Source organism: Myodes glareolus, chromosome 2 (genome assembly GCF_982192425.1).
Source record: "Myodes glareolus chromosome 2, mMyoGla1.1, whole genome shotgun sequence".
NCBI lineage: Eukaryota > Metazoa > Chordata > Mammalia > Rodentia > Cricetidae > Myodes > Myodes glareolus.
This window is the reverse complement of record NC_142027.1, coordinates 65,398,056-65,412,405: the sequence shown is the minus strand read 5'-3', so window position 1 is coordinate 65,412,405 and position 14,350 is coordinate 65,398,056. Positions and strand designations below refer to the sequence as shown.

Here is a 14,350-nt window from a genome sequence, read left to right as displayed (position 1 = left end):
CCATTTCTTTATGAATTCTATTCTACTTTTGTTCTACTTTTCTGACAAAATGCACACTCAACTCTTTATTTCTAGAATCATAACTGGGAAGGATGAGGAGTGGGGGATGTAACAGCATAGAGAGTCCGGAGCAGGAAAAAAGCCAAAGGCTGCTTGACATCTTCAGAGGGCCTTGATGATATCAGACTGAAGCTGTATTTTAACGCTGTGGATGCTTAAAACCAAAACAAACAGACCTATAATGTTTACAAAAGTTAAGATCATGTCAAACAAAATGACAACCCAACTCAAGAAGGGTGGAAGTGATGGCCTTCCACAGGGCACATGATCTTTGCTGGCTTCCTTTTATAACACAAAACATTTGTGTCTTAAGAGAATATATTCTGAAAACCAGAAACTGAACATTTATTTCTGGAAAGTTTAAATAAAAGGCGCCCTGTCACTGAGACCCACCTCGGCTCCTGTGTCCCCACCTCTGCTAGCAATCAACAGCCCTCTACTCTAGGATGCCTCAGGCCCGTCCTCGTCCTTGCATTTGCTCTCATGCATGGCATCCTTCCCATTTCCATGACTCCTCGCAGTCAGGAGTTACCCCGAGTCCCTCTCCTGCCCACATCTGCACTCCCAGTAGCAAGCTGTCCAAAATATAAGCAGAACTTCACCGCTTTGTCAGGTCAGTGCTACCACAACACCCGGCCAAAATCCCCGCTGGTTGGCTGACTCGTTTCCCAGCCGGTTTCCTCATTTTGCCTGTGACCTCCAGCTTCCCTACGTCAATATAGCAGCCTGAAACCAGGGCACATCACGGCTTAAAACCTCCAGTGGTTTCCTAGCTCAGAAGAAGCCCTGAGCCCTTAAAGGAACTCACACAATCTTAAAGAATCCAGTCCCACAATCGCACAGCACCTCCCGGTGCTTGGACCTCAGGCCCTTTTTAGATCCCCCCCACCTTCCCCACAAAGTCACTCACCCGGTTCTAGCCATCCTAGCCTCCCTGCCTGGTGTGATCTTCCCTATTCTACAAGTTCCACTTCTCTGCACAACTAAAACTTCTTTATCCCGCAGGGTGATTTTATATCTCCTCTATACCATTACCTCTGTTTTTAAAAATAATTCTAAAAATTTATTTGACTTTGTATGCATTAATGTTTTGCCTGCATGCACATACGTGCACCATGTGCATACCTGTTGGATCCCTGGAACTGGAGTTACAGACAGTTGTGCGCTGCTGCCATGTGGGTGCTGGGAACTGAACCCGGGCCCTCTGTAAGAGCAACCAGTGCTCTTAACCTCTGAGCCATGTCTCCAGCCTCACTGCCTCTATTTTTGTGTGTGTGTGTGTGTGTGTGTATGTATGTATGTATGAGAGAGAGAGAGAGAGAGAGAGAGAGAGAGAGAGCTGTCATACTTATTTGTGGAATACTATGTTTTCACTTTCTCATGGTTATTACAGCTCCTGGGTAACAAGAAGATTCACTTGTTTGTATTTTTTCTGCAACTAGTCCAGCAACTTCCATGTGACAGAAAACTAAGTTAGCCATTACACAGAGTAAAAGGAATAAATGCTTCCACACCTGCGACCCTCCGAGATCACATTACCAGAGACTTATAATCAAGCATATATTATACAGAAATTAAAATTGCAGAAATGTTGCACAGGACTTACCTTCTCTTAAGGGTTAAGTCAGACACAGGTATGCACCTTAGACCAGTTCCCAAAACAACAAGAAAGGATGTCAGAAGCACAGTCACCCGCAAACCTAGGGAGGAGGAGAACATCCGGGTAAGTCTGTTTCCTTCATATGAGCTCAACATCAGCTGAGATTCTTTCGTACGTAATCAACCTAATATTACATTCTAACACAATAGCTCTTTTCTAATGCCACAACATAGGAAAGGGGGAAAAAAAAACACTTGTACAATGAAAAGTAGCTGGGTTTCACTTGTGTAAAAACTGGGATGATCACAAAGACAGAGGAACCCTATCCCTTTAATCATTCAAGTGAATGTCTGAAAGGTTTTATTCAGGTACCATACAAAAAGAATGGAAAATAATTTTAAAAGATGATTTAAATTTTATATTTCAGGCATATACACAGACATACACAAATAAAAATCTATCTATATATCTATATCCAATGTAAAAATTCCAACTTTAAATTTTAAACTGTTAATAAAAACTATGTTGTGGAAATCCTTTTGTACACCGTGAAGATTTGTTGCTGTGATTGGTTTAATAAACAAGCTGACTGGTCAAAAGCTGAATAGGGTAAAGGTAGGTGGGAAAGCCTACTGAGAATGATGGGACGATGAAGGGTGGATGGTGTGGGAGTCCCCTCTGCATGCTGTGAGTATGTCTCATTACCATTGGTTAATAAAGAATTTGCTTTGGACTATGGCAGGGCAGAATATAGCTAGGCAGAAAACTAAACTAAATGCAGGGAAAAAGAAGGCAGAGACAGGCAGATATCACATAGCTGTTCAAGAAGCAAGATATGAGGTAACAAACCACAAGCCTTGTGGTAAAATATAAAATAACAGAAATGGGTTAATTTAAGATATAAGAGCTAGCTAAGAATATGCCTAAGCCATTGGTCAAACAGTGTTGTAATTAATATAGTTTTTGTGTGATCACAAAAACTGTGTCTATGTGGCCAGGAAACAAAAGCACAGTCTCCAATTACAGGTGGAATCAGAGGAGTTGCCAGTCAGCCAAAGACCAAGTGGGATAGAGGTTACGGCCACAAGCCGTGGGACAGTACGTGAATTAACAGAAATGGGTTAAGTTGTAAGAGCTAGTTAGCAATAAGCCTGAGCTACTAGCTGAGCATTTATAATTGATATAAATCTCTGAGTGGCTAATTGAGAGCAGCTGAGGGATAGGTAAAGTACTGTCTACAAAACTACACTGTCGTTAAAAAGTATTCTAAAGCGACAGGCTTATTGTTCTTTTTCAGAAGAAGAAAAAACAAATGGCCAAAACTATATATTTTAGTTTAAAACCAGTACAAATTACTGTTTATTATGGAGCATGGAAAGTAGTCTTTACAACCCTCTGATTATTAGTACAAATAACAGTCTTTTAATATTTTGTGTTATTCAGATGGTTTTCAACTTATAAAGTGATGCTGTTAGGACCTGAGAGATGACTCAAAGGTTAATGACACGTGCTGCTCTTGCAGAGGACAAAGGTGCCATTCCCATCATCTCCATGGTTGCTCACAACCACCTATACCTCCAGTTCCAGGGGAATCAATGCCCTCTATGAGAAACATGTTTAACAGCCAGCCTTGGGCCTGCTTCTCTTCTCTCCCCTCCTCCCTGTGAATGAATATTGCTCAAAAGAAGTTGTATCTGGCTGTGAATGGAAAAACTCCTGAAAAGAGCTTCCATGTCTGTAAGAGAGTGATGGACCGACTGGAACTTCAGTGCTGTGGAGAGACTGAAATTTAAGGGTTCAAATGCTAATCACTTTATCCAGGGCTAGTTGTTAGCCCTCTGGGACAGCCATTCCTCATTCCCCTCTGCATCTGAACTAATGCCTCGTGACAACCAATGAAAACCTCTTAGCATCTAGTGCCTTAGCAGACCACTGGCTTCTACCAATGCTACAGCTGAGAATGTCATCAGTCAGCATCTAGCTCTATAGGACAGCTCTCCCATCTCGGTGTACCTGCCTCTCAGGTGTGCCTCGATTTATCACTCTTTGCTCTGTGAAACTATACAAACTTCATGGAACTGCTTCCACATTAGAACCTGGAATTGAGAGTAACCTAAATCTGTGTCCCAGGCCAGGGTCACTTACTTAGAATGGCTCCAGAATAAACTACCTCTTATTCCCTAAGGATGAGAGGTGCGGTTCTTACGTCAACATGCCCCTCAAGGCTCCGATGAAATTTCCTTTTCTTTCCAGTTTCCAAACCAGTCAACTGAGAGTGGACTGCAAGGTGAACAAATGCCCTCTTGTGTCAGAGACAAAAGACACTGCAGTCATTTAGGTTATGCATGCTTGATACACCTTTGTACAAATAGAAATTCCATAGCCAGGTTACTTTGCTTTGTTCTCATGTTTGTGTGACTCTGAGAGTAAGACCAACATTATTCATTTCTAATACCTCTTCTGTAGGCATGCACAAAGTGTATGTACATACATACATATCTGTCTAGAACATTCATGCACACAAGGCAAATATATATTAAATAACATATTACACGTAGTATGATTTAATATGTTAATACAATATATATATGTATTGTATATATACAACACACACACACACACATATATATATATATATTTATACTAAATGGAGCCATTAAAATTAAAATCAGAAGCAAGCAAGATGGCGCAGAGGTAAATTCCTTGCTGTGCAAGCCTGAGAATCTGAGTTCAATCCTTGGAATTTCTAATAGAAAGAGCGAATGAACTCCAGAAAACTGTCTAACTTCCACAACCCACTCCCCAATCCCTGTCCTCTGTTGTAAGGCAACTTGTTCCTCCTTCCAACAAGATTCCATTCTTGGAAGGTGTCCTGTAGCCATGGCAACTAGAGCAGAACAATCCAATGGAAGCCAAGTCTTTGGTCATGGTAATGGAGCTACCACTACTCCCTGGAGTCAGGAAACCCTGCCTGGATTTAAACTAAGGAGATACACACACACACACACACACACACACACACACACACACAAAACAAAGTGTCTGAGTTAAAGTCAGTTTTAACTGTCAACTTGACACAGGCTGGAGTCACCTGAGAATGGAGCCTTAACTGAGGGACTGTCCAGAATAGACTGTAGGACACTGTCTCGATTGTTAATTGATACAGGAGGATCCAGCATGCTATGGTCCAGCCTATTCCTGGGCAAATGGCCCTGAGTTGTATGAGGAAGCAAGAGTCAAAGAATGAGCCATAAACAACCTGGCTCCAAGGTTTCTGCTTCAAGTTCCTGTCCAGACTTCTCTTAACAATGGATGAACTGCTACCCGGAATTGTAAGTCAAATAAATTCTCTCCCCCCGCTTAAGACACTTTTGGTCATGGTATTTGTCACAGCATAGAATGGAAGAGAACACTAGGGAATCAGAAACACACGTGGTAACTTGGCAAGACGCTCAGTGTGAACGCATAATGGCACACTTGATGGAAATGCAGCTGCCTACGTTTGGAATGTTCTTCTTTTGTTCACACTGAACTACGATTACCTTAATGTCTGTGGCAGCCACATGATAGAGGTGACTCATACACATCATGGTTCAGGTGGCCCCAACTCTTTCTAATGTCTCCTAAATCCAACATATGAAACTATACCACAGAGAAAACAGAGCTAAACAATTGATGAAATTGTGGCTTTTTTTTTTCCAGAAAAAAAAAATTAGTAGAGGTTAGACGGCTAAATGTTTGGTTTTCCAATTTCTTCTCTGCTTGAACAAAACTGAAAGTCAACAAAACGATGATTATGCAGAACAAACATCACAGGGAAAATAAATTTAAGATCCAGATCTGGCACATAAATGCCACACTGAGAATACTTTGTGATATGAATGGGGCAAACTTTATAACATTCTTACATAATCTGAATATGATTAATACAACTTGGCAGAAGGAATGCCTTAGAGAATCATGCTTCCTGGTAACAAGCAATGCATACAAACTGCTCATTACTGCTTCTACCAACAAAACACAGGCTTGGAAAAGGCAGTACAGCTACAGAAAATAGAGTGTAATTAATGGAAAATACACACACGGCCATAAATACCCTAAAACTTCATGATGGTGCTCGTTTAAAGTTACTCTGGGCACCCAATGAGACACCAAACAGTTTTATATTTTATACTGTACCCATGGCTTATCTTCCTTCTAAGGATTTTGCTTGTAATTACAGAGACAGCAAAGAAGTGGGGGGCAGGGAGGTGTCCACTGACTGAGCCATATGGTCCAAATACCCAGCTTTCCATTGCTACTGCCCAAGACTTTTCTATGCAGCATTACTTCTAATCAAATATATGATGCTATAATAGCTTATATAAATGTAAAAATGAAGAGGTTGTGAAAAGGTTATTATTAAAGCAATTTTTGGATGGATACAGCATGGTTATACAAACAGATAAACTACAAGCAGGCTTTTTTGTTTAACTGTTGCCAAGTGTAGATTAATTTCTACACCACTTAGACTCTCAGCCTGGAATGGAATGCTTTCTGCCTGTCACATACCTCACAAGGCAGGACTCTCTGATTCCATTTAATCAGAGAGATATCAACTCATTGGGGGAAGAGGGATAATAAAGGACTTCATGAAATACAGTAAAGAAATAGAGAAAACTTATACATAAATGGATCTTAAGGGATTACAGTCTGTGAGAGTAAAAACCACACAATGAAGAGGATGGTTAGAATACATTTGCAAAAGCAAACAACATTGAAATTAAAAATACAATTCTATTAAATATGACATCTAGATACTTCAGGAGGTTGCCTTTCAGAAGATGACCTATGGAGACTCATGGATTCTCCACAACAGGTACTAAACATCAGGCTACGATACAAGAGAGAAAGTTTTTGTGAAACAGGTCTTGACAAATAAATACCTGCAATAGAAAGTAAATTCAGGGGTCTGAAAAAATGGCTCAATGGTTAGGAGCACTGACTACATTTCCAAAGGACCTAGGTTCACAGCACCCACACTGTGGCTCACACCTATCTGTAGCGCCCACTTCTGGCCTTTGTGGGCACTGTTTTATACATATACAGCGCACAGACATGGATGCAGACAAAATACACACACACATAAATAAATAATCTTTCTATAAGTAAACTTAAAGATTTCTATAATTACATTATAGAAAAATGCAAGTATTTAATAAAGGAGAAAAAAAGAACCCAGGTGAAGTTAACTCAAGAATAGAATGCAGGAATAAAGCTCCTTTGGTGAAAGCATGTTTGTCCAGGAGCCTCATTTTCCTCAGATGGAGGGAAGACATGATGCTGCTCTCTCCTCTCATCACACCAACAAACCATGCATACTATCAGGACAATGACATATGCCTGCTTATCCTGCTTACAATAGGGACACAAGAGATCCAAAATCCATAGATCACCATTATTCTACTCTGAGTCTATCTATATATCCTTTAATCCAATGATTCTAAATTCTAGCCCTGGAAGCCTATCTACTGTGCCTTCTGGAGGCTCAGCACAATCAATGGGACCCCAGCTTTCTCAAGTGCTTCTCCGAAGGGTCTCTCCACCTTGTCTTTCAATAATGACTCCCCACTGATTTGTTTCCACTGCCACTTATTAAACATGCCCCTTTTTCTGTCTTTTAAAGAGTTTTAGCTCTCCAGTATCCAATTCTTTTATTTCTCTCTCACGTATTGTATTTTAAGAGTCTCTGTTACCAGACAGGAGGGAACGGTAAGCGCCTTTAATCCCAGCACTTGGGGGAGGCAGGCCAATCTCTAAGTTCAAGGCCAGCCTGGTCTCCAGCTCAAGTTCCTGGACAGTCAAGGCTATCCTGTGTGGTTTCTATTTTTTTTTCCTTATCATAGTCAAACTTTCTTCCATGTTCTTAAACATATATGGGGTATATTTATAAAAATTTTTCTCATTCTGGCTGTCATGGGTGTATGTCATATACAGACTTCAGAACCATTTTTTCTGCCTTCTCTTTGGGCTGTTTTTTTTTTCTTTTCTTTCTCCAGACTTTGGATGTTTCTCAGATAAAACAGCTCTCACAGATTTAGAAATTTATTTCTCTGAGGCTTCCTCTTCTTTGGTACTGTACTCTAAGAATTCTTTTTGTTGACCTCTCTAAAAATTTTCATATATATATATATGTGTGTATATATATATATATGTATATATATATAGTGTGTGTGTGCACGTGCACGTGTGTGCATACATACATACATTATGTATGGTCTCTGACCATATATAAATTGGTCAGAGAACAATTTGCAGGAGTTATCTTCTTTCACTGTGTGGGTTCCAGGGATTAAACTCAGGTTGTCAAGTGTGGCAGCAAGTACTCCCTACCTGCTGAGCCGTCTCACTGGCCTAAGAATGTGCCAGGTTATAACTATCCTGCTGTTTTGAGATGGTCTTACGGAATCCATGTAGGCTAGGAACCAATGAGGCAGAGCACAATCTTGAACTCATACTTCCCCCCCGCCCCCCCCCCCCACAATGGTTGGGATTACAGGCCTGCGTATCACTCTTCTGATTTAGGTGGTCCTGGGGATCAAACCTGGGAGTCTTGCACGATAGGTGGGTACCCTACCAACTGAGCTACATCACCAACACTGAATTCATAACTGAGGCTTCAACTAAAGAAAAGGATGCCTTCTCCATCTTTGCACTGCTACACGGGAATTCTCCTCATGGACTCATGGAGTAAGATGAAGCCATTATAAGGAGCATTGTTGTGCTCAGTTGTTCAATGTCTGAGATCCATGTTTGATATGGAATGCCCTTCTGTATGCTGTGGAAATATTTTATTACCATTGGTTAATAAAAAAGCTGATCTGGCCAGTAACCAGGCAGAATAGAGCCAGGTGGGGAAATCCAAGCAAAGATACAGGGAAAAAGGAGGTGGAGTCAGTCAGGGCGTTGCCAGAGCTGCTAGGGAGCAAGATGTGAAGCAAGAAATTATGAGCCTCATGGTAAAATAGAGACTAATAGAAACGGGTTAATTTAAGTTGTAAGAGCTAATTAATAATAAGCCTGAGATAACAGGTCAAATAGTTTGTAATCAATATTAAGCCTTAGAGTGGCTATTGGGGAACTGGCAGGTGGGCGAAAAGCCTCCAGTTACATATGTTTCCTGTACTTTTTTGGGTTTTGTTTTCGTGAAAACCCAGTTCCTGATTTTTCTGTCAGGCTCTATTAGTTACTTTTCTGCTACTCTGATAAAATACCATGACAAAGGGAACTTACAGAAAAAAGGACTGGTTTGGTTCCAGAGGGTTTGAGGACAAAGTGGCAGGAACAGCATGGAAGCTGGCAGCAGGGGCCGGAAGCTGAGAGATCACATCTCTAACAATAAGCACGAAGCAGAAAGCAGACTGGAAGTGGGACAAAGCTTTAGACTCTCAAAGCTCGTCCCTAGTGATGTACTTCCTCTACCATGGCTTTCCATAACCTCTCCAAACAGCACCACAACCAAGAGACCAAGTGTTCAAATACCTGGACCTGTGGGGAGCACTCCCGATTCAAGCCTTCACATTTTACTCCCTGGCACTCAGTCTCATGGTGCCATCAAAATGCAAAACACATTAGTCCAACTTCGAAAGTGTCCATAGTCTTTCATATTTTAACACTTTGTAAAAGTCTCTTCCAGGTAATCTCTTAATTGTAACCCCCTGTAAAATCAAAATGTGTATCACAATCTTCCACTATTTAACAGCACAGAATATAGGTCACTAGACCAAAAGGGAGGATTGAGGGCCAAAGCAAGACCAGAACCCACCAGTGCAAACACAGATTCTGTAGCTCATGTCTGGTGTCAAAGGACTCAGATGCCTTCCCGCTTTGCTGCCCACAGGATTCACCTCTCTTGGGTTGTCTCGATTCCCTGTGTGCAGCTCTCTTTGGCAGACGTCCCATGGCTCTGGCACCTGACATCTTGGGGTTTCCACTGAAACCAAGACTTCATCTTCACAGTTTCACTCAGTGGCCTCTCGAGGCCTTCTTGCAGAGACAGAGACCACTTTGCCATATGCTCCCGGCAGCTCTCTTAAGGCCTCAGAGAAATAATCCACAGTCTCTTCATTCTTGTGTCCTTCATGCTTCTAAAACCATCACCATGTGAACTGGATGACGCTGTCGAGTTGTACCCTCAGCCCCTAGGCTCCCATTAGCTGCAGTTTTTAGTTGCAGTTCTTTCTAGGAACAGAACATTCTTGAGGCCTTTTCCTTTGACAAAGTGGAAGCTTAGCTGGGCAGGGTCTTGACCTGGAAGTACCCTTCCCTCGGTCCAGTGCAGAGCAGGCCTCTCCCCAACATGTTAATTTCCTTAACAATTCCAGTCTCTCTTCCAGCACTTGGCTGTAACATTACGGTTACTAGTGTTTCTTTTCTCCTGACTGTACATTTTGTATTTCTTTTTCCCCCACTTGCTCTTTTTCACTGTAGACCTGCCTAAGGCCTATCATAATAACCATACCACAGATTCAACATTGTAATCTTGAAATTTCCTCCACCAAATAAATTAGTCCACTATGTGTTAATTTAGTCTCAACTAAGTTCTTAGGACATGGACAGAAGATAGCTTGATTCTTTGTCAAATTTTCACAGGCATGGACTCTTGCCTAATTGTTGTTAAAGTCCTTTCTTTTCTCAGGAACATCTTGAGCTGGGCCTCTGTAGTCTGCCCATTTCAACCATTGTGCTGGCTAGTGTTTTGACAAGAGGGGACAAACTCAATTGAGACAATGCCTTCATAAGATCTAGCTGCAGGCAAGCCTGTAGGGCATTTCTTTTTTCTTTCTTTCTTTCTTTCTTTCTTTCTCTCGTCCTTTCTTTCTTTCTTTCCTTCCTTCCTTTCTTTTTTTCTTTCTTTCTTTCTCTCTTTTTTTCTAATTTATTTATTCTTTATGTCTTTCACATCACACCTCCTGATCCCACTCATCTCCCATCCCACCCCAAAATAAAATAAAATAAAATTTAAGAGAAAAAGAGGGAAAAAAGAAAAAAAGAAGTAGGGGAAAAATCTCATCATGGAAGCTGCATACATTTTTAAGGAATTATTGTTCTGGTTCGAGGTCCCTGGTCTCTGCAGCACCATTGATTCTGGACCCTCACTGGGACTCTTCTTGAACATTCCATTGCTGCCCTGCGTCATGGAGATCCTGCAGTCCTGGATCCACAGTGTTATGCCCATGCCATGGGATCCCCAAACAAGATCATCACAAAGCCAGTATCTGATACAAACACACTGATGTGCGATTCCCCTCTGTATGCTATGAATATATTTTATTACCACTGGTTAATAAAGAAGCTGCTTCGGTCTATGGCAAGGCAGAATAGAACTAGGTGGGGGAAAACCAAACAAAGATATAGAGAAAGAGTAGGCCGAGTCAAGGAGACACCATGTAACTGCCAAAGGATAAAGATGCCACTGCCAGAACCTTTCTGGTAAACCAAAGCCTTGTGGCAATACACAGATTAATAGAAATGGGTTAATTTAGGATGTAAGAGTTAGTTAATACGAAGCCTGAGCTAATACGCCAGTGTTGTATATCGTTTCTGTGCGATTATTCAGGTCTGGCGGCTGGGAAATGAACAAGCAGTCTCCGTTTACAACACACTGGGGCTTATTCAAGCTAGTATGGACCATAATCCAACACACAGATGCAGTGGGTGGGGGAAAAATAGCCCCAAGCTCTCAGGGTAATAGGTTTTTAAAGGGAAGAATTGTAAGCAGGGTGGTACAAGCCTTGGCACTTCAGGATTGGGTAAAAGCATACAACCTTTGCGTTTGTTGGTTGGGGTACAGGGGAATTTCAAAACAGTGATTCTCAGCAGACAGGAAATTTAAAACAGTGGTTAAGCAGATACCTACAAGGATGTTTGAAGCAAGCAGATACTGTTTGGACGCCCTGGTGGGTCACTTTGACCAGGGCTGACACAGTTTCTTGGGAATGTTTATGACTTTGTTGGGCTGCATTTACCTCCCTAGTCAGGTCTTGTCTAAAATGGAGTTCTTTCTCAAAATGGAGTTTGTTCTGCTCCATCAACAGGACACCCATTCCTGCTCCAGCAGATCATAGATGGAGTGGATGTTGGAGAGCAACAACACATTGTGGAAGTTGTTATTCCATTGGGACACTTTAAGAACTAACCACGCCCATCCCAGCCACTTTTGACCCCTCCTCCCGCCGCCATCCTCCCTCTCTCTCTCTCTCTCTCTCTCTCTCTCGTGTGTGTGTGTGTGTGTGTGTGTGTGTGTGTGTGTGTGTGTGCATGTGTGTATGTATGTGTGTCTTTGTTTTTTCTGTGTTTGTCTATGTTTTCCTTTCTTTAAGTAATAAATGTCTAGCTTTATGTATAGCCTTATGTCCATTTACTCTGCCGTCCACCACATCCAGCCGCCTGACTCTGCCGCTCGCCAAGGGACCCTGCACTGCTTTGGCGGCGGCAGCCTCTGTCTGGCTCGCATGCCGCCGGGGCCATCCCATCATCATATTCTTTTAAAAAAGAACAATAGAAGTTTCACCCTAGCTTCTGGCATCCATATCGCAAAGAGTCTGGAATGTTCTGGTGGGAGTTCCACCCCAAGCCCCTCCCCCATTTCTCTTCAAACCCTGCCACATCTTAGAAAGTCCACCAAATGACAACCCCTCCCCTTGAGACGTTCAACACCACACTCCCACAGGGCATTTAAACTGCTGCCCTCTGGAAAACATATGGTTTCCTAGTCTCTCTTTTCCATCTCTTCTCTCTCTCTCTCTCTCTCTCTCTCTCTCTCTCTCTCTCTCTCTCTCTGTGTGTGTGTATAAAATCATCTGGTAGCATTTTAACCATTAAACCTGGGCTTTTTAAAAAAATCTAATCTAATCTAATCTAATTAGATTTTTAAAAATCTCATCCAGTTTGATTTAGTCTGATTTGGATTGCTGCATTGGTAGAGAGGCTTATTGAGGTGCAGAAACTTTGCACACATAACCCTGGTTCTGAGACTGGGTAGTTGCAGGGTTGGTTAGTGTTGCAGGGGAGGAGGCCACATGTTGGTTCCTGGCTGCTCGGTAGCTCAGACCCGAAATAATCACACAGAAACTGTATTATTTAAATCACTGCTTGGGCCATTAGCTCCAGCTTCTCATTGGCTAACTCTTACATATTAATTTAAATCACTTCTATTAATCTGTGTATGGCCACATGGCTGTGGCTTACCTGCTAAAGTTCTGGCATCTGTCTCTAGTGGGGCTACATGGCATCTCTCTGACTCTGCCTTCTTTCTCCCAGCATTCAGTTTAGTTTTCCTCACCTATCTAAGGACCTATGCCCTGCTACAGGTCCAAAGCAGTCCTTTATTAACCAATAGTATTCACAGTATACAGAGGGAAATCCCACACCAGGTAAGTCAGCCACAGCTCCCCTGTCTTCACCAGGGTGTGCTCTCCAACGACTCCCTGGCTAGTTAACCCCTTGCAGAGATAAACAAGGGGCAGGGCTAGTTCTCTGGCTTTCATATCCTCTAATCAGGTTTCCCACCTCTACACTTTCAGGGCCAGCTCTATTGTGTTGCCCAGGTGAGTGAGGTGTAGGGGCCACTCTCCCTAGTTCTGCAGCTGATGGAGGGCAGGAACTCCTCTCTCACTCTTTATGACCTCAGGGCCAGCTCTCCCACCTGCCTCAGGCATTAATGAGAAGGACTGATACCTCTGCTCTGTGGTGGTGGTGGTGGTGGTGGTGGTGGTAGTGGTGGTGGCACACAAAAAGGTGAGCCTACTCAAGGTCATAGAGTTTGAGCTTTATTTTTGCTTTTTCAAAGTTGTTGACAACAGGTGTGACTGCAAAACAAGATAACCTGACCTAGGGTGTGGTTTCTTGGTGTTTTCTACAGTAAGAAGACCCACAGAAGTGGATCTGCTCCACCCTGACCAAAGGTCAGAGTATTCAAGTATACTCTGGTGCTCCTTCTTTTAAAATAGGTTTGACACAGGGAGTGGCTGCCTACAGGATACTTGGTGTAGGGTGTGCTTACTGCACATTCCTGCCCAAACATCAAACACTTTACTCAGGAAATAATGGTTTGATATTTCAAGTACTGAAGCAAGTAACTGTTCTGGTTGTCCTTTGTGTCATGTTAAAGCAGTCTTCTACCTTCTCCCCCCACCTTTTGTATTGGGGTATAAAAGTGGGTGAAAAATGCAGGCAAATTCAGCATTCACTACTCACTGAGTTGCCCTCCTGGCACTATCCTGTCTCTGTATTTCTTTCTTTCCTATCTCTGTTTCTCCTACCTAATGTTTCTAAATCCTCAAGCACCTACCCTGGAACATATGAACCCATTATGGCTAGAACTGTGGCAGAAGTCATCCCAAAAGGGTGGCTCATGACAGATGACAGCCCAATGTGGTGCTTACAACACCGCCAGTGTCACCACAAGACAGACAAGTAGTGGGGACAGCTCTCCCATGCTTACAATATGGGGGCTGGGCTCACCCACACCTCTGTCTACAGGATCAGGTCTACTATGCTGCCCAGGAGAGGTGCAGGGCCTGCCTGCTCTCCCAAGAGTTGCTGTTGGTGGAGGGTCAGGAGCAGTTCTCCTATCTGACAAAGGCGTTGTTGGGGGGGTATCTTTCTACCACCGTAGGGCATTTTTTACATTAGTGATTAATGTAAGGG

At 42.5% G+C, this 14,350-nt stretch overlaps 1 protein-coding gene across 1 annotated transcript in view; it reads right to left on the bottom strand.

Annotated features, from left to right (window-relative positions):
• Slc49a4 (solute carrier family 49 member 4) overlaps nt 1-14,350 on the bottom strand; it is a 75,955-nt gene that overhangs the window by 53,083 nt on the left and 8,522 nt on the right. Inside the window, exon 2 of the mRNA XM_048454380.3 lies at nt 1,667-1,760. Within this exon, the coding sequence (XP_048310337.3) occupies nt 1,667-1,760 (94 nt within the window). The remainder of the gene's footprint in view (nt 1-1,666; nt 1,761-14,350) is intronic.